Source organism: Thermobia domestica, unplaced genomic scaffold (genome assembly GCF_964235325.1).
Source record: "Thermobia domestica unplaced genomic scaffold, izTheDome1.hap1.1 HAP1_SCAFFOLD_399, whole genome shotgun sequence".
NCBI classification, from domain to species: Eukaryota; Metazoa; Arthropoda; class Insecta; order Zygentoma; family Lepismatidae; genus Thermobia; species Thermobia domestica.
This window is the reverse complement of record NW_027656109.1, coordinates 42,308-68,128: the sequence shown is the minus strand read 5'-3', so window position 1 is coordinate 68,128 and position 25,821 is coordinate 42,308. Positions and strand designations below refer to the sequence as shown.

Genomic DNA, 25,821 nt, shown 5'->3' with positions numbered 1-25,821 from the left:
TTTTAAGAAATATACGTTACACTAGTATAATTGCGAATTGTATTTTCTAGACAAACACAATTTCATCGAAATACTACTGAAAAAAGTATCAGTTTACTAATATATCCGTTAAATAACATATTTATCACTGATATTAATCAAATATAAGGCTTTGAATTTACACTTGGCATAGTACTTAAACGCTTTAAACTTTTTGTGACATCTTAGATCTCATTTAAGTGGAAAGGGTATCCACTGATAAAATGTTCAACAATATGGTAATAAATAAACTAGTGTTTTCTGAAGATAATGTTTAAATCTATTTCAAACTCATTTCCACAGAAAACTTCACCAAGGAGAATTCTTTACAAAAAAAGAGGCTAAGAATTTTAGGTTTTTACGATAAGACATACACTCAGATTTAAAGAACTGACCACCACCTTCCTTTTTTTTAAGTTTCCTAATCACACTCATAGGTATTACGCTTCGTACATAAGCTCGCACGAAAGGTAACGAAAAATGCAATTACCTTTAATAGTATCCGTATGTTAAAACGGCGTAGTTAATATATAATTATGTCATTTGTTAACCATTCTACCTAGAAAGGAAGATCAAATCTTAAAAAATAGACAGGGGATTACTGAACATGGCTGAATATACAAACTTCATCTACTTTCTATTATTTGATGCGAGTTCATGCTGAAGCACAATTGAAACAATGGCTGCACAATAAGGAGTACGATGATATGAAAATCATACTATACTATACTACATTTACAGCCAAATGCCTCGTACAGTTGCATCATGAAATCAAGATATCTTGATATCAAACTTGCTCGAGATCATCATCAAATGTAGTTAGTACGTTCATTCGCTATCACCATTACTCTATATACACACAAGAAACTTAATACTTACCGTCTGACAGAGAGCCTTGTCGGAACGGTGACGAAACCCTCGACGAAGGTAAGTTGTTTGTGCTTCCGGGTTCTCCACTTTTATTCATGCTTTCCGCTAGCCATGAAGAATATTTCTCGGTTTGATCCACGATAAAGCTAAGATGCTGGTCCAATGCTTTCTTCCTCTTTTCCTCTAACCGGGTCTGTTGTTTATATTCAACGAGCTGAAACGATCAAAATTCTAGTCAATGATCATAAATCAGCTCAACATACTTTATGCCATATAACGCCACAATGTTTTCATTTGTTCCTTAATCTGTATCTATTTTAAAATTTCTTAACCTCCTTCTATAAACAAACATGTTCACATTTACTCGTATGTCACTCGAATATTTAAAAAAGTTCAACTAAATATTAACTTTATTTGAATTCCCGCGACTCGCACACAGGCAAACACACGCGCTATCATTTTAATATATAAAATAACCTTACTTTGTTAATGTTCTTGAATTAGGCAATATCGAAAATCGGGGAAGTACATACCACACATTACTTCCCAAAATAATTAAATATCTATTCCATTCTCCCTTAAGAGCTAGTATTTTAAAACTTATTTAGTGTCCAAATATTAATACACAAGCACATTTAAAAAGTATTAACATGTATAACAAAATAACTACAAACACTTATGTTCTACTCTTTTGAAGTATTGGCTAAAATAATCTACCGAATAGTAGACTATCATAAAAAATTACCATTAGTAACGACAAGAAGTAGTGACGATTATGTGACTTCAATACAAAAAAGGATCCCTCAATCATAAGAACATAGACTACTTGCCAGTTCAGTAACCGGACTTGCATAAAACTTCATGCCTCAAGTCTTTAGTTTCGATGAATGTAATGAATGAAACTCTCTCCAACTCTGCTGGCAGTACAACGTCTCAGAACCGAAGTAGCGGTCGGGTTCCACTTTCATAGAAGGTGAAGTCTTTCATAACCAAGGTATTGGATAAGGATAGAAAGAAGCTTACTAAAGTCATAGTAAGCCGAATAATTTTTTCTGCTTTTCAAAACAATTTCACATTTTCTCAATATTTTAATTAAGAACATCATGATAAACTATGTATTAAGATATTCACTGACATTCAAAAGGAAACAAAATTACCTAAGCCGCATATATGACTTAACCATGAGAAACTGGTATTTGGCATTCGTTTTTGAGATTCACTAACCATATGTGCATTCTCAGAGAAAAATTTCTCCACAAAGCGAACATTTCGCTTTCCAGATGACGAAAAATAAGTCATCACTGAATGCAGTTCCTGTCGAACGTTCAGGTATTTTTTCAAGATAACACTTGAAACAATCTAAACTGTCATATTACCAGTTTCAGTAGAATATAATAAGCAACTACTTAAAACAAAGCTGTGCCCTTTATTTTCAGTTTCTGAACATCTTTGTTAGGAAAAAAATATATCAGATGAAAAAAATATTTTTAGAAATTGAAATATCATTGCTTTTAAAAGAAGTCTATAGCTGTTTTACAAGTGTATTATCAAAACATCATAACTAGGGGACCAATAGCTCGGTCATTTTGGCTTTTATCGGAACCTTTAATCAGTATTGCTGTGTCTGCTAATTTAATCACAACTTCGCGAAGTTCACAAATTTAATAATTTATCCCTTGTATATTACAACCTATTACACTACACACATTTTGTATCATCTAATTCGCTTTAGTTAATTATTATTTACTGCGTGCAATCTTGTTTGATGTAGGTGGTTGGGGTTTAACGTTCCCTTTTAAGCACAGAAGCTACACAAAACGTGGACGTACACTTTCAAGCTGAATCTGAACCACCGTAATGCAGTCAAATGATAACTCTCCTCCACCGGGAGTCAAACCCGGGACCCGGTGCACTAAAGAATCGCGCTCTAGGCACTAAAGTAACGGGAAGGACTACACAACGTAATGTAGAAATAATCGTTCCTAATTTAGACTAACTCCAAAATATGCTTACCTTTTCTACATTACTCCAGAACGTTTTAACTTCCTTTGCCATGTGAGATGCTATTTTCTTCAGTCGTAATTCCTGTAACTTCTCTTCTTTCTGGGCCTGAATAGCCTTCTCCTGGAAATGTTTCTGTACCATTCTGGCACACTGTAACATCCGAAGAACTTATTAGAATATGTTTAATTTTGCACAATACAAACAGCTTAAAGGTAATATTACACGCATATTTGAATTTTAATAAATCCATCCATAAGCATCCTATAATACAAGTAGTTGTTTTATTTGAACTCTAAATTCATGTTCTTTTGACAGCAAGTATGTAACTATGTATGAATACTACTAACTATGTAACTAAGTACAATATTTCACCTTATGAGAAACAAATCGACACATTTTTATTCAATATTATCTATACTGTAAGGTTCCACGCGTCTTCACACCATACTAGATGTAACCATGTGTTTCTATACCCATGTGCTTGAAGTAATCAAACAATCTACAGACGAAAGCAACAAAGACGACCTCGTCCACCTTGGTCAACATTCAACAAGTGACGTAGAGGATAGCTGTCAGCAACATTTACTACAAAAGAGAAGAGCACACCATACAAGACATCAATCTCACCCGGTTGATCAAAATACCAACTCTCTAAGGCGCCTGGCCACTGAGCGCAGCCAATCCCTCTCTTAAGACGCCCGGTGATTAAGAAGCAGCTGATCACCAAATTTTCACTCCACTCTCTGCACGGCTACTGAGAATCACCCAACGAAACCCACCCTAAAACGAACCTATAAACTTCCGAAGTTACACCATTTGTAATATTGTACTCAAGAGGAAAGGTGATGGGAAAGTCCAAAACTCCCGTGCACCATCATTAGCTCTACCTATAGACAGAAAAAAACTTTACAACGCGCAATAGCGATCTGTTTGGACTTTATTAGTGATTCATGTAGCCGTCATTTCCTTCTTAACAAGATTGATTACGTTATTTTTTTCTTCATTTTAAGGTATCATTTCACCTGTATATAGTATTCAAGGACTCAATCCGTTTCCTCTGTATATAGTTTTCCATTATTGAGTTGAAAAAAAAAATCCTGTGATGTGTTCAGTAGCTTAAGTATTTTGCTTCCGACTACACACTGACGAAGTTGGTTCGACGAAACAATTTGTCACTGTCTACAGTTAGTTATCAGTATTATTGGGTGCTTACATTTACCACAGTAAAATTTATGTTTGCAAGAATCTAGAAAAAATCTACATTGGAATAACCTGTAGATAATGCTGGTGCTTGCATGTATTACTCTTGCATCACTGCAAACAATGAGCTGTACCTGAAAAACAGCCATCGATCGTCGATGATGCATACTGAAATCAACATTTATATATCATCAAAATGAAGCAATATGTTCTTTCAAACTACTGGAGTATTACTAAATAAAATAAGGAAAAAAAAATTAACTTCAAAAATGTCCTCTAGACTGTGACAAAAGAAAATTACCATTTTATATACAAGTTTTTTTTTTATTTTTTTACTTTTTTTATTTACAATCAATTAGCAAATAATTTAAATACATCAGAGTCTACTTACCTTCTTCGCAGCTGCCTTCTTCCATTTCCTCTCCTGAGCGAAATCTGCCGCAAGCCACACCATTTCCTCCAACAGATAGTCCCAATGGGCTTTCGCTCGAGGTGGCTCTTGGACTTTTGGCAATCGCTTTTCAGACCATAAACCTTCCCTTTGCAACTCAGTTATCCTCTGCATCACATACGCCTCCTAAAATAATGTCAATTAATAATTGTCTTGTTCATCATTAGAAATGAGGGGAAATGCTAACATTAAAGGAATGGGTTTATAATGTAGAACAGCCAAATAAAATCAAAATCTTCGATGCAATCTTGTAGTCTGGTGGCAACAAAAAATTCTCGTTAACAATACATTATTCCACTGATTTCAAACAATATTACAAAGCTGTAATTATTAGTGATTCTTTATACTACTCGCTCGCTACCAGGCATTTAATAATAGAAATTGACTTTACTCATCTCTATGTATGTTGTAGTATCCAAATACTTTATATTAAAAAACATCTGCTCAGTTTTTCAAACTACAAAATAAACTTACACGAGCTGGGATCGAACAAGGGCACACGTACCTGAGATAAGCAAGCCAACGCGTTCCAACTTTTCAATAGAAATGACGGTATCATAATGGAATAATAAAATCTAACCATATTGTTAACAGTAACTGTGCCAGACCGCACCTGTGTTTAACACCACAACGGAATTGGAACTGGACTTACCTCAGTTTCAGCGTGTGAGAGAAAGAAAACTGTGACATAACGTATGGTGTACACAACCATTACTGGCGTCTAAGTGGACTTGAATATTACACATCATATTTTGGAAGATTCTTCCTAGCATGGCCCTATGATTTTACATATATACAAGGAATTTTGTGAAATTTAATTTTTTGTGCTCTCACAGGGAATTGGACCAAAGGCGCAGCGCTAGCCACTAGGCCAGCAGGGAAGGCTTAAAAATGATTTTACACAAAAAGATATAACTTCGTAACTGTAGTAACGAAAGTTTTTATTTAAACTGAAAGTGAAAGTCACATATATAAACTACCATCTTAAAGTGCACTTTGAGATAAATAATCAACGCACTAATACATTATTTGATTCCAGACTTTTAAAAGTTTAATTTCTTGAAAATATAAATTCTCGAAAACGCTTTCATTAATCAAGCAAACATTTCTTTTAAATCTTGATACCACCATCTTTAAACAATTTTTGAAATGCAACAAATGCATTGAGTATATAGTTTAAGGTGCATTATTATTTTAATGTTGACACTTTACCTTCATTTTAAATTGTGGTAAGTGCATTTGTTACTACAGGTACAAAGTTCTATCTTTTGATCTCATAGTTTACTGGAGTTGTAGCATTTTAATGTCACTAAGTAGTTGCTTGCAAAAGACGAACTAAGCGTGCCTATTACCTAGAATAGTAGTTGATCTATTCGAAATATTTAGTACATACCAAAAATCTACGATGATTCCACAAACATGTCGCATCGTAAACTAACATACAATGTAAATATTGGTTAAATTCTATATCATTCTATAAGCAATCACACAAATAATAAATGCACTAGAGCCCTGTTTTGACGAGACTGACCATACTTAAGTTGAAGAGCGAAATAATGACTTTTCATATACAGTATTATACATTCAATGTATTTCTTCAAAACTGAACATCAGAACAGAACGTAGCTAAACTAAAGCCACACTCTAAAACAATTAACTTCAATGCAGCCTGCGAATATATAGATTCCCTTACATTAGATGAACATTTTTTGTGCCGAAACCAAATATGTATCTAAAATTTGGTTCAACTGTACTATAGTGTTCATTTGCAAATTCAAATATATACAGGTATTTTCCCTCACATACCTGTTTCGCCTTTTCAACAATCTGCTCCTGACTTCCCAGAGTATTTTCATACAGAGATGATATGGAATGTTGTTTGGGATGCTGCCGTGACCCCTGCGTTGCCACTGGTAACTTGGGATGCTTGGGTGCTCCCTGGTATACTCTCTTCTCACCCTGACTAGACGGAGACGTTGATAATTTGCCTGCACTAACTGGGGAAACACTACTCGCAGACGATGCAGGTTCAGGAATCAAAGGCGTACCACCTACTTAAGAACATATATATATATAAACTCTCTCATAAGGTTTTAAAAATAAACAGCATTAATTTTTCTATATTTTTACATTTAGAGGAAATCATACTACACTGATCTACTTTCATTAACATATCTATATAAACTTGAGGATAAATTAAGACATACGTAATTTATTTACATAAAATTCGAAATGACCATGATTTCCCACTTAAACACCTTAAAGAACGTGGCACCTACGATGACTTAGGACCAGGGTGGGGGGGAAAAATGATTTAAAAACAATCATTTTTGTTGATTTTTTTTTTTTTTAAATCAAATCTTTCTCCTCGTACATTACAAGTCGCGAACTGAAGAAAAACATTAGGAATTAGTATTAAATGCTAATTATGCAATTTAAGTGAAAGTATTAGGGTTGAATTTTGAATTAATCCCCAATTGTTAACCTATATCAATCCAAACAATGTTTCTTAACCCTTTTAAATTATGGCTTTGTTAAAGGTAAATTATAGACTTTCTGTCATGCAGGTACATCATCATCCCTATTTATCCTAGGATCATGGTTCATACCTCATTCTCTTCAGAATAGAACAGCCTTTGAAACTGTAAATTCACATTTCCCTATCGTGTCCTTGAAGCGGAAAATTGAGAGAAAATGGGATTTTTTTTTTCTTTTCAAATTTTGATCCCCTCTGGACTCCCTTGTGTTAATGCACATATCTCAAAATCAACTTGGAAATACTAAGGGGTGTACCAAATGTGTGTATAAAATTTCAAGCTATCTTGAATAGTAAGGGCGGGGAAAATATTTAACAATGAGCTAAGAACATCCCCACAATGCCCCAGATAACCCGTCATGTAATATAAAAATTTCCTCAGACATCCCTATTTATCCTGATTTGTACACTATGCTCTTCAGAATAAAAAAGATTTTCAATCGTACCATTCAAATGTCTCCATTGTGTATCTGGGGCGGAAAAATTACGAAAAAAGGGATTTTCTGTTAAAAATATCCCTTTTTACTTTTTACCCCTCTGGACCAAAAAGATGGTTTTAAGGTAGAGATCTGAAACACTGAAAAATACTAAGGGGTGCATTGAATAAATGTGCAAATTTCAATCTTCTAGGTGCAAAAGTAAGCACGCGAAAAAAATATCCCCCACATACCCCAAATTCCCATATAAAACAGGATCTCAGGTACAGTTTCCTGAAACATCCCTATTCTAGAATCATGGTTTGTACATCATTCTCTTCAGAACAGAACAGCCTTTCAAACAGTACCATTCATATGTCCATCTGAATCGCGATTTTTTTTATTTTTTTTTTCCCTCTGGACCCCCCTGTTTTCACGCAGAAATCTGAAAACATCTAAAAAATACTAAGAGGTGCACTGAACGAGTGTGCAAAGTTTCAGTCTTTTGAATGCAAAATGTAAGCCCCCCCCCCCCCCAAAAAAAAAGCATAACAAAAAATATCTTTTTAAATTTATGATGTCATTACACACTATCTCGACGCAGAAAGGCGTGAAAGCATATGTAACATGTTCTACAATGCCTCCAGTCTTGAAAAAAATGAAGAAAAAAGGTTTATTGGTACTTTTTTAATCGAATAATGAAGATTCGATTTTTAATAGAATCAAGATAGGTAATATAATTTAAAAGGTTAAGCATTAAGGAAAAAGTTTAGCAACGTTTATCAAAATGACACTTTTTTCACAAAAGTTGCTGATATTTCGTAGGGGCATATTTAAAAAAAAAATGGAACTAGTTTGAGGCAAGAAATACATACATTTCGCCTAAAGTTATAAACCTTAAAAAAAAAAAAAAAAAAAATGGAGAGGGAATAGGACCCCTCTAAATACGCCCTATTATCTGGGAACAAAAAAGCAGACGCGCACACGGAAGAATTTTCGTCTTAAATGTCAATGGTGATTTCCCCGTTCGAATAGTTACGATTTACAAACCCCGCTTGTTTTCATACTATGCTGTACATACTGTACATTTGAGTCTCCCATAACCGAAATAACAGAACAGAAACGGAATTTTACTTATTTTCACTTTAAATTATTTTATTTCGGAATTTGATTTAAATCAACGATTTTTATTTATTTTTTTTTTTTTAAGTTATTTAAATCTTGATTTAAATCAATCCACCCTGCTTAGGACTCCTAAAATTCACAATATAGCAAATAAACTGTTTCATTATTTTGAAGCAGGCGCAGGAAATTAACAATTTCCGATAGGGAAAACAAAAAGTAGCGCGAGTTCATACAACCTATAACTACCAGTATTTACATAGCGTTACCAATGCGTGGGTTCTATTTTATAACCACACTTAATCAAAGAAAAGCTTCAGAAACTGCAGTAAGAGAGGTGGGCAACCTCACTCGATTTTTGGGAACAGCAAGTATAGATTAAAAGTTTCGATTTGACATGGGATGGATAATCACTATCTCAGTTACACTAAGTTTCTTGGAACAAACACAATAGTTCATTCTAAAGGACATACGTTAATGCACTTGTACTTATGGAAGTTCCATGCGTATATTCAAGTTGTCATTTACTGTATTAATAATCGATTTCCTTATGGAATAAATCAATTTCAACATGCCTATGAAGCAGCATTAACGTTCTTGTCGTTTACATTAAACAACTGGGCCGTTTCCTTCCAAAATAAAAGTCAAACCCAAGATACATAATAAAAGCTGATTATGGCCCAAGTTAAATCGAAGTTTTTAATACATCTTAAGGAACCAAATTTTCAGGAGAAAGGGTTATATCAGACAAAGTGAGTTTCGCAAGGCATCTTTCAAGATATCTGTCGAAGCCAAGACAAATCGTTAGCTTCCTTCCCGACTCAAATTTCTAACATATTTTATATATATAAACCACCTTCGTATTCAAGAGGAAATGCCCACCTCCAAATGAGACTCACGACAATACATTATTTTCATACTTTCTCAAACATTGCCGTTTATGACATGTGTTCAACATCTTGAGAATTTAATTAAACGAAGATTCGCCTTTGATTATGACTCCCAGATGGTTTAGTTCAGCCGGCGCAGTTCCGAATTGATATCATCTGTCCCCCTATTCTAAAAAAGTTGTTTGGGTCTCCAAACGTCTCGGTTTCCCCTCCTAAACTTAAGTTAATGTCATTCCTTTGATATTTAAGAAAAAAATCGCTTTTATTGATTGTTGACACTCAATGTAAAAATAATTTACCCTCTGCCATTTATTTTTGTGTTTACCTATGTAATACATTTTGGTATCTCAACAAGAACCAATTGTGTAGTATCTATGAATATACTTATATTTTTATAGAATGCTCTAGTTTCTAAAAATCTAGAAATGACAGTGTTCTACCTTTGATGCATACTGTCCGTAACAAAGTGATTTTAACATATTCGCTACCATAAATGACTTTCATCAATTACTACGAATACCGGTATCAGTTCATTCACTATTATTATTATTATGATCCCACAAACCATTAACCTTTTTAAATTATATTATTTTTAGTGTATTGGCTACTCTTCATCTTTCGGTTAAAAACCATCAATAAAGCTTTTTACTTCGATTTTATTGATTGTTTTTTCAAATACTAAGGCATTGTAGAACACGTTGCGTATGGTTTCACGCCCTTCTGCGTCGCAACATACGATGACATCAAACTTACAGACAATATTTTTTGTTGGGCCTAATTTTTTGATGGATTTTTGGTGAACTTACTTTTGCACCTAGAAAATTGAAGTTTTGCACACACATTCAGTGCACCCCTCAGTATTTTTCAGATCTCTGCGTTGACGCAGGGAAGGGGGTCCAGTAGAAAAAGGTTTAAAAAAAAAAAATACTTTCCGCGATTTTCCCGCCTCAGATACAAGATGGAGACATGTGAATGGTACCGTTTGAAAGGCTGTTATAATCTCAAGAAAATGATGTACGAACCAAGACCCACCGGCTCTTTTGGAGTAATCTGGTGCATTAAGGGTCTCATTGGTAAATATTTTTCCCATCCTTACTATTCAAGATAGAGGCTTGAAATTTAGTACACAGCTTAATATCTTTTTACAGTTGATTTTGAGATGTGTGTTAACGCAGGGGGTCCAGATGGACTCAAAATTTGAAGAAAAGAAAGAAAGAAAGAAAAAAAAACTTTTTCTATCACAATTTCTCGCCTCAGGGACATGATAGGGAAATACGAATGATACCGTTTGAGAAGCTGTTCCTTTCTGAAGAGAATGAGGTGTGAACCATGATCCTAAAATAAATAGCGATGATCTGTAGTTGATTGACTGGAAGTCTATAATTTACTTGAAAAAAGCCAAAATTTGCACGGGTTAAGGTTAGTTTAAAGGGACAAGTTTCGCTGCTAGATGTCACTACAGTCTTCGTATCTCTCATGTATTTTTTACCTTTCACGAAAATTCACGATTTTTCTGATAAATTTCAACCTAGAGACTTCAAATTTTTAGAGAATGAACTTCATAACCTATTGAAGGCAACAATGCGTGCCGATTTTTTATTTAGAATTTTCTTTATTGTTGAAGTGGCTTGATTGTTGAAATGGATATCCAACCTTTAACAATGTAACTGTTTCAACAATGAAGAAAATTCTAAATAAAAAATCTGCACGGATTGTTCCCTTAGATAGGTTATGAAGTTCCTTCTCTAAAAAATTGAGATCTCTAGGTTGAAATTTGTAAGAGAAATCGTGAATTTTCGTGAAAGGTAAAAAATACGTAAGAGATATACGAAGACTGTAGTGACATCTAGCGGCAATACTTGTCCCTTTACACCAACCTTAATTGACAAGTTGTAAGAAATACCTATAAGTAAATACTACGAACTCTTAACTGGCTCTGACTAGTTTGCTCGAAACTGATTCTGATCTCATTTGGTACAAATTTTATTGAATCGGCATGATATACTGGACAAGTACTTTCCACCTACATTATGTTAGCGAATCTCATTGTTTGTTGCTCACTTAAATAATGCTTTGTTATTTAATTGGTAGCGAATGTGTTATACTAAATGTACACGAAATATGTAACTTTCTACTATACAGTAATTAATAAAGATCAACTTGTCTTAACAATGTACTTTCGTGTTAAAAAAAAATGCTCTCCTTTTAAACAGGATGGTTAAATTTCAGCTACTGCAAAATCAGTCGTCTTCTCAACCAATTACTACGACGGGAAAGGAACTCAAGCTGGTTCTGCGTTAATCTGAAAGAAATATACACTTCCGTCCTATCACAGTATTTCGTTGAAAAGACTTCACGATCGTAGCAGATGTTGGCCTACTGTTTGAAAGGTCAAAACAAGTATTTTTTAACTTAGTATTAACGAATGTCTACATTACAATGTTTACAATCTAACAAAACATTCAATGGTTTACTTATACTACGGGCGACGAATATACATTTAGAAGCTTCGACTTACTTGCATGCCAACCTAGAATTGAAATTCTTACAACTAAATATAAATACTGAATAACGAAATGAAACGTTCTGAATACCAACAGCAATCACCAATTTCAATAGAAAAACAATTTAAAAACAAAAACCAGAAGTTATCATGCAAAAATAAAGAAAAAAAATTAATTAAAAAAAAAAAAAAAAGACACCAAACAACAACGAAGGGAACATTCGCATCTAGCAGTACGAGTAGTGCATGCATCGATCTAACTACGATAATCCCATTATAGCTATAATGACTGATGTTCTGACTACCTGGTATTAGGGGGGCTGTGGAGGAACTCACGGTGCCTTCTGAGGGAGTCGGAGGTTGTCGCATTGCAAACACCATACCATGCCTACCACCTTGGGGCCGACCGGGTACAAAACCTGTGTACACAATGAACTATCATAGAGAGGATAGAAGGGATTGCCATATCTACTGTTGCCCTTTACACATAAATATAACCATCACACGATACACCAACAGGATTGCCACACACAATTATAGCTTTCCTAGATTTATATTCTTTCCCACCAATAAACTATGTGAAACATAAGAAAACAGGCAAATCCCTCAAGCCTTTGGGCATATTTTACTTTTTGTTTAGATGTATATTCTATTTCTAACTCGATATCACGCTTCAAATTAAAACCGGAAGCTTTAAGCTTGAAAACAAGAAATGTTTGTGTCAATTTTAAGCTACTGGCTGTTACTACTCCCCAGCCATCGCATATCAATAGCAATTAAGCATTATTTAGAGAATGCTTTAAGAGGGGAGAGAGCTACAAACCAATCTACCTAGCGTTTCGCAGGCTTACGGACTTCTTTAGAAAACCAAAAAATGCTACTGATTAGGGGTACGTGCTATTTAGCCATCGCGTTTTTTAAGCTGTAATTGAAATTAATAATCACATCACAAACAATCATCCCTTGTATTGTCTAGATCTGTCATTTGATACAAAAAAGTTATATTCCTTTGAACATGCTAATATTTCATGAATGGTTCAATATCCATCAATATATGCCACAGCAGTCCGTCAATCACGCTCAGAATTAATCTGCGCTTATAAAACAGCTCTGACTAAAGTATGTCGAAGAAAATCTAAATTACACCCTTGACTGCTACTTTCCTAACCTTATTACACAAAATTAAATTATTACCTAAGAAATGGCAACCCCGTACAACACTACAGTATTTAAGACAAACTACCTGCAAAACCGTAACACAAAATACATAAGTTGCTACCAAAAACTCTTCTTCCTTTTTATCCTTTCTTACTACAACCTTTATCCGTTCAATATTAAAACAAAGAGTGTAACGCTACAGAATAGTTCCTCACAAAGACCAATTCTGTGGTGGAAATATGTAACAAAGTTTCTCTTTTTCTGAAGTTTACATTTCAGATAAATAAGTCCACACAAATATCAACAGTTTCGTCCTGTACTGAACTATTCTAGAGTAACAGTTTTATATGAGTAAAATCAGTCACTGTAATACCTACACGATTTCATCTTCCACATACCAACGATATAACTATTGAAATTATACTACGATTAAAAACTCCTAAGTTATATCGGAGAAAACTTATCCTGGAAGTGTTCTAGAACTAATGTGTTAATTTCAAACTGATATTTCGAATGACGTCCTGCGACTCTTCAGCGGAGCATGTTGTGGATAGATGTGGAAGAACTACTTTTTGAATCCTACATCTTCAGGAATAATAACTTTGATCTTGCAAAATAGATGTTTTAATAAGTACAATAAACTTAAATTGAACATTAAAACCACACCTGCGATACAACTACGTCTAAACATTTTCTAAGGGCGACCAAACTGATTTCTGAAGATGTAGGACAAAGAAATGAAATGAAATATCTGAGTTTTACGTTCCATGATTATGTCAGCTAGGCTAAAGGAGACGATGATGATGATGATGATGATAAATGAATGAAATGGTGGAATGAAGAAAGTGGGAGGAAACGGGAGAAACCCGAGGAAACCAACGCGCACAGTTTGCCCACCACAAAATTCGCTTGGCGCGAGCTGGGATCGAACCAGGGACTCCAAGCACCAGAGGAGAACGCTCTTACCATTGAGCCCCCGCGGCCCTAGGACTAACAAGAGTCCTAGGACACATTCACAACAAACTTTGTTGAAGAGTAGCAGGAAAGAAATCGAAATATTGGTTTGAAAGCAATAAATCAGCTGCAATGCATTCACCGCGTATAATCTCAACTAAGGATGTAGTTACGACACTGTCAAAATAAACTTTTTTTTTTTTTGTAAGTCATTCATTAATTGTAGTGCACTGCTCAACAATGAGTAACCACCCCCTCACAAAAAGTTATTTTGATTAAACCATTTTGTAATTGGTAAAAGTTATGATGTAAAACTGCAACATAACCATATATTTACATTACATTACATATACTTATTGAAAGAAATGTGAAAAAATGCTGTAAATTTCGACAAAGAGAAATTTCGCTAATCAATGCATAATGAATAATTGAAATATGACCAGTCTTATCTTGTATCCCGAAATAGTAGAGATACAATCCCACAGTTCCAGTATACGCTATAATACATTTTGTCGATGATTCCTGCTCAGCTGAAGTCCTATATAGAAGTTCCTGCCTTCCTGAGGAAATAAATTTTAAAAACCAAACTTCTCAAAAACAGTCGCTACCTTGACTTTCTGGGAAAGTAAAATGCAAAGATTATAACCGTCACCAGGTTATTTAAGTAAGTTTTGTGGACGCTCTGTATATTTTGGAAAGAGAAACCATTCTTCGATTTATACTTTATTTTTTCCGACGCAATAACTTCTTTTCTTCGATGGGAACTGCTAGTAACAGTTTTCTTTCCCCACGAATTAGAACAAAGTCTTTCATTGTTCACCCATACATATATGTGAAACGTTGTTTTGCGGTAAGATTTTAGTGAGTAACAAAGACCACGTTTATTGGGGAAGCTATAATGTATGAAAATCGTATTTCTACTACTTACATACTTCAGTGATTCTTTCTTACTCATTAATATGCGAATATTACATTATATGATTGCTTGCAACTAAATTAGGTGTTTTCTTCAATCACTTATGGTAATACTTAGCATGAACAGGTGCAACCCAGCCAACCTGTCGCGTAGCAATATTGTTCAGCCACTTTTTATCTAGAAGTTCTCACGGTCAACTATCGGTTTTCTTCTACATTGTGGCTAGTAAACTGTGAATTAACGCAGATTCCTTCAACATTTAATTTGCATATCCATACAGGTGATTTAACTTGATCATGTTTAAAAATGAACTGCCAACATTGACCAGTTGGTCACCCCAACTTGTACCTGGAGCACCTCAACTCTAGGAGTTTTCTCCGCGTTTCGATATAGCCAACACGTTGGTTGAATTCGCTATAGAATTAAGTAAAGGGGCATACGTCTAGTAGCCGCTCAAGGACTTGTATAGCGGTTAGCTCCCATTTTGAAGTCCCGGGTCCGCTGACCCAGTGCGTATAATTAGTAAACGGGTCCTACCAATGTCATAAATTATACAATGCGACTGCCTGCCTGTGTTTTGTTCTGCTGGATACTACTGTCGAACTTTTTACGGACTCTCCTCACAGCAGCCAGGAACTTACGTCGTGGGATTACTTTTCGTGTTACCCCACAGTGCTAACCCCCATGTGCATTAGTTAGTGGTGTGAGAAGCGTTTGTGTTGAACCCCCAAATATAATATTTCATCCATATACATATGTGATACAAATTTAAAGGGCTATAACGTCATGAAATGTGAAGTGTAATTTTATATTTGTGGAAATAGTTAAGTATTTACACATATATCAGTGTTTAGTGTTGTGTGTTTTCGCTGCATGTGTGAATGATACTTTTGTGTGTCGTGGTCTGAGCAATGATCTGGATGTCCGTGAGAATTTCGAGACGAGACATCCGAACCTCTGGGTACTTTGTGCTTATTTCATTATTGAGACCCGAGGGCGATCCGAGGGAAGTTCTGTAATCCCTTTCTGGAAATGTTCTTTAATATCTTAACCAGATAAGTTCGCATCTCCTGAAAGTATTCGATAGTGGGACAGTTGGGGCAGACCCGAAAAGCGATTACAAGTTTATAGGCTCATCATCACTGGTTTAACTGATGGCACAATTGAAGTAACTTTGTACGCCTCACGGACTTTAGTTGCTACAATCAGTAAATTACAGTTACGATATTCATTCCAGCACAGTGACTGCCAACAAACTGTATCATACTTCTCTCAAGAAGCCGAGTTCGCTACGTTTTTAAGAAGGGTGTTTTTCTCTCAGAAAGCTTCCACAGGTACGCAAGAGGTTTTTACGCATGACTCCATCTTGAGAGTAATCAGAAGCCAACAACAAATATGTCAGGGCTTATCTAAACTGTATAATTAACCTCTACTACTTCGGGATACGAAGAAAGAAGTATTCATATTTTAGTAATTCGATGAACAGATTCAAATCTGAAACTTGTGCACGGTTCGAAATGCCGCTCCCATCAAGGTGGTTTCAAAATACAACAACCACAATAACACTCCTGACTCAACTGCGGTTCCGATGATACTTTAATACTTTCAACACTGTAATAAAAATGAATTATTTCAGGCTACAAGGAAATTGCTTTCTTATATTGGAAGAAGAATGCATAAGCTTAAACAAATATAAAACCCGATACGCTTATATTAAATTGAGGTACGTATGGTCAGCACAATCATTACTGTGCCAGTTTCCTTCTTCCTCTGTTAATCTCACTGACCACACAACCAATACAATACAACTTATTCCAAGATCGCGTATCTGCGTGACCAGACTCAACACATATGACTTTCGAAATCTAACGAACCGTATTACCAGGGCGCTAACTATAATAATAATAATAATAATAATAATAATAATAATAATAATAATAAATACTGAAACTGTTCACCTCGACAGGATTCAGATACTTGAGATTGAAAAAGAAGTAAATGAGTTTTTAAGGCAAATTAATATACCCCATATAATGAAAACCAGATAAATGATAAAGACCACTGAACCTGGCCGTTGGATGGGGAATTCCCTATTTGAAGAACAAAATTCAGCCTTTTCCGAAACAGTATTCATTTTCGCTTTTATACCAACTGAAAAAGAAACAAACGCTCTTCCGAACAATCAACCGTACCTTAGGTTTTGTTATATATTGAGTTCACTCACCCTGTTGATTAAGCTGAGCTACAGCCGCTGGGAGAGTGGTGGATACAGCCACAGGAGTTCCACCAGAACTTGGTACTTTGATCTCAGGAGGCGTCAAATCATCGTCATCTGAATCTAAACAATTGCTCTTCAGAAAATGTACAAGTTGTGGCGTAGGTCGTTTCCGCCACGTCGGATAGTCCATCATGTTTCCACCACTTTGAAGAAAAAACAACTCAGCAACATGTTCGATGTAGTTCTCTTTATTCTGATGTAGATGAACTAATTTATAATCACAGATCTGTTTACGCAAGTTTCCTATTTCCTCATTTGGAGGTGGTTTCTCTTCCAACTTGATCTTCTTTCGAGGCTGGGGGCTCGTAACAGGACTTGGTAATGTTCGAACAGGGCTTGTAATCGCAGGAGCCAGGAAGGCGCCTGTGGGAGTTGACGTTCGAATGACATTTGAAGCAACCACTACAGGAGTTTGTGACACTTGACTTAAATTACTTGCACTTGTCCGTCTCGACGTTAACGAATTCGTAAGCGTAGGTAAGTTTGTTATTTGCCCTATATGATGAACTGTGCCTATATTCTGTTTCGACGTACTGGGTTGTGAAACATTGATAGCTATTGTTTGTTGCCCTATATTAGCTGGAATTGTTTGTTGTCCTATCGCTAGAGAGACAGTATGTCTTCCTCGCACGTCAGTGTCTCCAGCACTAGATGCATTATTGTTCACTACACTAACAACACCTCCACTAGTGGCTATTTGCCTCACTATCGTGTCCTGCAGAGTAGTAGCACGGCCCGACGTATCGGTAGACGAAACTGCAACAGCCCTCGCGACGGGAGTTGTTCCAACGACATTAACACGTGGTTGTGCTATATTCAGAATTCGAGTCACACCGGCTTGTTGTAAAGCAGTGCCTGCAAGTGACGGGATCACCTATAAATAAAATACAAGCATCAATAAGCGAATTTATAAAACTAGGTCTATTATATACAACTTTTCAAGAGTATTATATACAAATAAATCGTAGTATTAGTTATAATTAGTTTACCTCTATTTGTTAACTTGTATGAATAGATTGCTTTCTCTGCAACACTATTTTCACCACCTGCTACGGTTAAACTTGAATATATTTCATTTCTAATTTTTTACAAGGCAACAACGTAAGAAATACAATAAATTCCAGTTTCCAGCAGTAGAAGGTGGTAAAAAACGACCGAAATTATCTCTACTGATTAACATTACAATATAAAGGAGTAAGTTGACAATTTATTGCTATGTATCCTGTAACATAGAACAGCAAAAATAGCTGCTACTACCAACAAAAAACGGACGTAACTGGTTTTCCAGCAGACGTAACTGGTTTCATTTTTCCAAAAATCGTAGAAAACACTCGCTTAAGTTGTTTTTATTATAAAGATATGCCTCAAAACTACAAAAGCTTACTATAAAAATAAAAAAGCAGAGAGGGCTATTCCCGCTGTCCGTCTTTATTACGAAATGAAATGAAATTAAGTTTTACGTACCACGCTTATACCGGCTAGACTGAAGGAGAATGATGATGAGAAAAGAGTAAAAGGATAAACCCCGAAAAAGCCCCCACACACGGTATTTGTCCACCACAAAGTTCACTTGGCGCGAGTTTGGGATCGAACAAAGGATCCCAAGTACCAGAGGTGAATGCTCTAACATTGAGCCACCGCGGCTCCCGACTTTATTAGACGTTCTACGATGAGCAGAACCTATCGGTGAAACAGAATGTGATAAGTTCTGATAAAAAAAAATCTTTCCTCTACATCATCTATATAATCAATTCTTTCGACCTCCATCTCTCACCTACACATAAGAACGATACTACTAAAAGAAAAAAATACGTATTAACACTACAAGTCCGCATTGAATATTGTAACGTTAAGTCCGTATGGAGTCAAATTGGACCCCGCACTTAACTTAGCAGCAATTACGTTTGGTTATTTTTGTTTGTTTCACTAATTTCGAGTTAATTAAAGCATTGTAAATAATAGTAAGGCATCCTATATGTACATAACCTATATAATTAGCAACATTTAGTACAAAATAATGAGTTCCTATAGGTACTAACTTAGAAACAGATTATGTAAGTATTTTACGTTTGATTTTATGTATATCATATTTTGTTAATCTTACAGTTTACCATTGTTACATTGTCTTCTAAACCACTTATAGTAAGCATACTTGTTGTTTTCCAATTTTGGTTCAGTTCTAATCTTGTTCAGTCTCATCACTCTCATGACTTTCTGTTCCATCCTGGCACTTTGAGCACATAACTTTTTTCATGTGCTCCGTACACACAAATTCCGAACATTTGTCACATGTTATTATTATGTTACGAGGGCAGTCTGCATCTTTTGCGTTTCCTGCTTTCCTTAGAGACTGGTTAAGTTATTTTCTTAACTAGCAAATCTCCAAAACCGTACGCTCTGACTGCAGTTGTAAATGATTTCTTTCGCCTTTGTGAAATTTGTATTCCACATCTGACTTCATCTTTGGCTATATTTCCTTTGACAGTATGCGTAGAAATTCCCTTCTTACATTTCCGATTACTTTACAGTAAATTGTGTACGCATTCAAAGCTGCCATGTCAAGACGATCATAGAAAACTGCAAGAGGTCAGCGCCGAGTACCTCGTTTTGTGGAACAGTCCCTCAACACTTAGTCAAAAATATCAACTCCATAGTTTGTTCAATTGTAGAAAAGAACTGTTTCTGGCTTTTTCTCCTCACTGTAAACTTCAGGAATTGTAAACGTTCTGTGAAGAGAGGAAAGCAAAATTAGGGACTTATTCTTCTTTGGAACGTAAGAAACAATCACAGTACCATTGTTGTAAGCAAATAAAGAGAAATATTGTTCTCGAGCCTTAGATGCTAAGAATTCGTTTGGCATTTCTTTTCGAGAAGATCGAATCGTTCCCACAAAACTTAACTACATTTCCATTAACGTTTGACCCAAATCAAAGTTTGTGAAGAAATTATCTGTAGTTATGTTTTTTTTTCCACTATCACTCAAATGTTATACCAAGTCAATCACTACTCTCTTGCTTTGATTCTTCTCCCTCACACTACCGGTCATTATAGGGTAAACCTGCAAGTTTAGTAAGTCCCTATTTCCAGTCATCTGCTGCCCAAATTTTAATTCCATGTTTATCTGGTTTCGATGGAATGTACACTTTGAATCCACAACGTCCCGAAAAACACATAACTGTTCATCCACTGTTATATTATTAGAAGATACAAGTGCTGTTTTACACTGCTTTGCGAACTGTCCCAAAACTACTAATATGGCTTCAGCCTTATTCCCAGATTTTATTTTCCTCCCTTTCCGTGTCCGGTTGTCGTCAAACCAAAGACACCTCAAAATATCTTGACCTCATGTCTGCTTATTGTGGCTCAAAATACTGGAAACCTGTACTCCGTACTCCAAAATTCTTCCAAAGGTTTGTTTTGACCTTTCTCCACACCAACACAAAGAAGCATCCCTAATAATGCTTGAAGCTCTCTAGTATTTATGTCATGCCAACGGGACAATTTGCCTGAACGTTGTAGTTCTTCAACACGTTTGTTCGTCAGTTATAAAAAGTTTGAAACACTAGAGTGCATTATGGACGTCAACATGACCTACCACGCCACTATCAGCGCAAATAATGTTTCGAGCGGGTTGTCTCTTGAGAACAGGAGGTGTTGAGGCCCATTGAATACTTCCGTCACGCCTAGAAAGTATTCTCGCATCATCTCCAATTGATTCGGACTGCTTCACAACCTTCGGATACCATTATCACCTTCCAATTCGTCTACCTGCTCTGTAAAATCCGCATCCGCGTCACTACCACGACTGCCATCATAACAGTTCTCTTCTGTATCACTAAATAAATCATGTTTCGCTTGTTCTGCACTGTACCCTTTTGCAAATCTACGATTTTCCGTTACAGAAAGTATACTTCAATTCACTGCAAAATGAAAGATAAGCTGTATCACTTCCACAGAAAAATGGCACAACAAACCAGAGCAAACAACTCGAAATGATAGTCGGATAACAAACCTCATTTGTTTTGCAGTCAGCAGAGGTACCAGACCCACCCGTTTATTTGTAACTCCAGGGAAATAAAAAGTGTTTGAGTTTTTGGAAGTTTCGTGAAGTCCACTTGGAGCCTATTGGGACCCTAACACAAATTTCTTCATAACCGTTGTTTCTGTAATAAAGTTTATTGCTTCTTTTGAATACAAATATTATTTAAAAAGTAGTTAACAAGGAACACAGACAGCATAATAAGTCATCAATTGCCGTTGAGTTTGTTTTTCTAGTCGTTGCCATAACCTAGATTTTTGGGTACTTGAAATTCTGGTCACACTGTAATTTCTATGTATGGCAACACTGAAAATTCTTCCGACTCGTATTTTCGGGTGTAGAATAACATTATTTATTACTAAGGTAAGTTATATTTCATTATCTCTTTTTTACTTGCGAAAAACTGGCAAAAGCAAAATTGTTAGCTTTTGAAAAATATTTAGTAGTCTGCCCCCTTAAGGTGGATTCCAAATAACCATACTTCGTTCACAAATGAATCGAACCAGATCCCCCCATGCACTAAAGAAATGTGCGCTAACCGCTAACCAGCGGGGAGTGCGATGAGCTGTGATTTAGTATTGTCTAGGTAATTATAGTGCTGTAGGGCTTTGTGTGGAATAAACATGTAAAAAAAAAATCAATAAGAAGTGCATTGTCGTCGTAAACTTTCCTATCCCCATACCGCCCCGTATCATCCTAAGTCGTCATTATAGTACACTTTGAAGGATTAATTTTACATGAAGATGTGTACAATGTGGTGGAAGAGGAGTTTGCATAGCAACTTCCTTAGCGAACATATTCCGAGACAAATATATTGCTGAGTCGCTGGCTTAATACAAGAGGAATTATTTCTAGTTTTGGATGTTACACGCAGGTGGTGTCAATATTGATCATAAATCATGAAAGCTGTTCTATTACTGCTTATATTCGTCTTATTTCAAGTGAGTCGAAGACATAACACAGCGAACATATATACACCTTGAGATTCAATATATGACGCGCCGAGTATCAAAAGCCGCCAAATTGAGTTATATATCGCTTGTTATAGGTTTGATATAAAGGAATTCCATGGAAACAAAATTTTGTTTAAAAGCTTAATATATCATACTAAAAAACTAGTTCAAATATGAGACTTTGTACGCGTGTATATGGAGCTTCATTGCATGTTTTGAGAAATTACTCGAAACTAAGCGAAATGAATGTGGCGGATTTTGATACTAAGGCACCTCATATCCTTAATCACGCTAGATAATTATTTTTATTCCCAGACAAGTGTAACAGGAACGAAAGTAACATTAATTCTATTCTCTTATTTATCTTCATTTAATAACAGTAATAATAAGGCTCCAAAATATAGTTGAATAAAGAAAATAATCAGATGAATTTATTGAAGAATAATAAACAGGCTACTGTTCTCAATTCCACTACCAGTTTTTACTTCACAGGAAGGAAAATTATTTGGAATTGCTGTTTGTTACTAAGTTGAAAATAAAGGAAACACGTGAACCTATTACTCCATGATGAAAGACGTTACCAAGAAAGAAAGAAAAAAAAACTTAACTATAACCAAAAGTGCCTTCTACTCTGCATAGACAACCTCAATCATTTTATCATCCTTCTCACTCGTGGCTTTTCATAACACGACATCGTTCTAGCAAACATCACTATTTACAGCGGTGACAAAAGAAATACAACCATTACAATTAAAGCTGCTACAAAACTTTTTTTTTTTTTTTTATCTGTGCTATTGTCCAGTGTACAAATGCTAAAATTCAGTGGTACGAAACGAACACCATAGAATAACGAAATACTACAAATCTATCACATTCAAATCAAAATTCTGTTTACCCCGACAGGATTCAAAATACCTGAGATACAAGACAGGTAAATGAGTTTTTAAGGTAAATTTCTATTCCCCATTAAAGGTTACCAGATAAACTGATAGAACACTTTATCTGGTCGTTGGATGGGGAGTTACTTACATGTAACTACGATACAGAGTGGCCCAAAAGTAGGTATACAGTCCTGTATGTTTATGTTATGTAGGTCTGAATAGCTACCTTTGGGCTATTCTCTATACCGCACACATAGTGAATCGTTTGAGCAGCGATTTTGCGAATATGCTACGTACATGGTAAAACTTAGAATGCCCCTCCAAAGTCTCAAAGGTAGTTACTCCGAGTTCAAATACAAGGTTACTATAAATGCCTCATCGGATCTCAAAACATGGTTATTTTCCTAAATATTACACATACAATAACAGTTTATACATTAAAATAAGGGGAAACTTACGTTTTCATCTGGCACTACAAATATACATCTGCCTGTGTCCCGCTGACTATAAAACACACGTGAACAGACAAAAGACTAGGCTATACGCTCTGTTGGATCCCGTCAATGGAAAGCACGTATGAGTGTTACTGGTAATAGGAACACGCAAACATAAACTTAATATATATTCCAAAAGAAGCCACAATGTGTTACATCAGGAGACTTAAATGGTCATGCGACGTATATTGCCTTCTGGAAGTGGCGACGAACACCGATGTTTTGAGATTGGGAGGACAGTCCAAATAACTAGAAGGGTAACATTTCCACGTAGCAGCTACTCGTTAGACTTCTTAATGAACAAAAACTGCTCATATAGCTTTGCAGCTAAAATAGCACGCAAGTCAGTAAGCTTTGGAGAATCTTGTTCTGTGCCCTACACTATAACATTCTGGCTATGAACCATATTAAAAAGCGTTGCTCCTTTGTCACTAAATATTACATTGGTGGTAATTCTTCGTCCTGCATCGATGCAAAATTTCCTTCGCAGTCCACAATCCTCTGCATTTTAATTATTCCAAGAGAAACAAACGGTTGAATTTAACTGCAGGAGGAGTTATAAATCTTCCATATAGTCAACTGCACAAATCCAATAAAAAATTAAAATCCCAATCACTAAAGTACCCAAATGGTAACAGCAAAATCGATGCCTAGAGCTAATCGGAAAGTAAGCAAAAAAAAAAAAACATCAGTAAGACCGCAAGCATTTAATTAACAGGCATCTACTTAGAATACGAATTCGGGAATACTACAGACGAACAAAAACACAATTTTAAAAATATTAGCAAAAAATATACCATGTTTTATAAATACCAACAATATTTATTAACATTGATGGGTTGTTGACATTTTGGAAAAGCGGCAGAAGTACTAGTAGTATCCGACAAGAAATTATTATGTCGGTAATTAATGAAACATTAAAATAGTTTCTGATCAAAATACGTAGTTCGCACGGAGTGTAATTTCTTGTGGTGCTTTGGTGAGCAAAATTTTAATTAATATAAATCTTATTACGTCATTTTGTAAGTCCACCATCTAAGGTCACCGCACATCACACTCTCCACTGTTTGGTTAGAAATACTTGGTTATTGCGTGCTCTTTCATTCAAAGTAGAAAACCAGCCAACTTCTTTAAAAACTGTGTGCAAACATCTTTGACTGCACCTCAACTGAAAAGTTTGTGCATGTGTGCTGGCTTCGGTAAGCTCCGTCACGTCTGATCAAAATTTTGAAAGTAATTCGCTAGTGCGATGGGTATCGAAAGAACTCCTCAGTAATGTAGTAAATTATTATGTCTAAAATATCAATTAGGACGGGACTGCAGAATCTTACTCCATATAGTGACGATTCTCCAAAGACACTGTGCAGAATACCAAACAAGCTTAAAAAAACTACTGAAACAGAACTATGCGATTCAAAATCAGAATAGTACTGTTGTAATGAAACCAGGCCAGATATTCGAAGTTCGTCAACAACATTGCCTCAAAAGAACTTAAACCGTTCGCATCTCTCTATAGACTGGATGTATTGTGAAAGCATAAAATCTACATACATATTTTCAGCAAGACTATGACACTTGTCTGTTTCATAAACAGCTAATAAACATAACATATTCAAGCAATGTTTCTATTACTAATTATGAATTCACAATTTTACTTCATCAATTCACTATTCATATTAAAAACAACTACTTACCCCTTATATCTATTTAACATTAACATTACATTCTTATATACGCAGAATTAGCTAAATACAATCGAGAGAGGATGAGCGTTCAATATCTACAATAATAGATTATGACATATACGCAATAACAGATAAGTTCCCACTACTACATAAACAGATCGAATACAGAACATCTTTTAGATCCGTAACGACCATACATAAATTTTAATATGAACTACAAATAATATAGCTTAAGGCGGAGCAACAGATTCTCCGGTGGCAAAATCAACTATTTATTCGTGTACTTCTGATATTTTCTGCTCATTAACAAAACCAATATAAAATAAAATGAATACAGGCGTAAATTAGTTTGAAGATTAGCATGAATTGATACCAAAGACGATTATTGCTGAAATTACAAACAATATGTTAATTTTCAGACATTTAGTTTTAGAAACTTTTTTTTTCATCTTA

The 25,821-nt window shown here is 35.4% G+C and overlaps 1 protein-coding gene across 9 annotated transcripts in view; it reads right to left on the bottom strand.

Moving 5' to 3' along the window:
* The window catches only part of LOC145676825 (chromatin remodeling protein domino-like), a 106,609-nt gene that overhangs the window by 72,344 nt on the left and 8,444 nt on the right, over positions 1-25,821 (bottom strand). For 6 of the 9 annotated variants that reach the window (XM_081747608.1, XM_081747606.1, XM_081747605.1 and 3 more), the window contains exons 3-8: positions 17,263-18,190; positions 12,316-12,429; positions 6,350-6,597; positions 4,484-4,669; positions 2,902-3,042; positions 898-1,102 (exon numbers count right to left, since the gene is read on the bottom strand). In XM_081747608.1, coding sequence (XP_081603734.1) covers positions 898-1,102; positions 2,902-3,042; positions 4,484-4,669; positions 6,350-6,597; positions 12,316-12,429; positions 17,263-18,190 — 1,822 coding nt within the window. The remainder of the gene's footprint in view (positions 1-897; positions 1,103-2,901; positions 3,043-4,483; positions 4,670-6,349; positions 6,598-12,315; positions 12,430-17,262; positions 18,191-25,821) is intronic. The other 3 variants (XM_081747610.1, XM_081747612.1, XM_081747613.1) reach the window with 3 other exon arrangements.